Source organism: Morone saxatilis, unplaced genomic scaffold (genome assembly GCF_004916995.1).
Source record: "Morone saxatilis isolate NCDOM2014 unplaced genomic scaffold, NCSU_SB_2.0 Contig7, whole genome shotgun sequence".
NCBI classification, from domain to species: domain Eukaryota; kingdom Metazoa; phylum Chordata; class Actinopteri; family Moronidae; genus Morone; species Morone saxatilis.
Window position 1 is genome coordinate 12889698 of NW_023340246.1, and position 404 is coordinate 12890101.

At 53.0% G+C, this 404-nt stretch overlaps 1 protein-coding gene across 2 annotated transcripts in view; it reads right to left on the minus strand.

Annotated features, from left to right (window-relative positions):
* The window catches only part of heca (hdc homolog, cell cycle regulator), a 10257-nt gene extending 9859 nt beyond the window's left edge, over positions 1-398 (minus strand). For both annotated transcript variants that reach the window (XM_035678706.1, XM_035678705.1), the window contains exon 1: positions 135-398. In XM_035678706.1, the coding sequence (XP_035534599.1) occupies positions 135-273 (139 nt within the window). In that variant the 5' untranslated portion in view covers positions 274-398. The remainder of the gene's footprint in view (positions 1-134) is intronic.
* Positions 399-404: the final 6 nt, after the last annotated feature.

A 404-nucleotide genomic window follows, 5' to 3' on the forward strand; every position in this document is an offset into this window, starting at 1 on the left:
GGGGGGGGGGGGGTAGTGCCATTTGCAACGTCGCAGTGCATGCATGTCACAGTCGCACAGACAAGACAAGAGCTTCCCCTTGCAGGAAGGCAGCATCACCAAACTTCTACATCTGTGTCCGTTTCCTCTCTTACCACTTGAGCGCTCGTTCCTGGGCGCAGCCGCCGCGGCCGCGCCTCCTGTTGCGGCCGCACAGGCTCCATTTTCCTGCTCATCTCCGCTACTGTTGGTGCGTTTGCTTTTCTTTCCCTTGTTGTTCTTCTGGTTGGGCATTTTACAGGATTCGGATTGTCAAGTGTTATTTTTCGACCTCTATCAGCGGCTGCTGTCAACGCTGTCTGACATTTCTGTGGACTCCATTTCTGCAGTGTTTTCCTGCAGTGTGTGTGTGTGTTTTTCTTTTT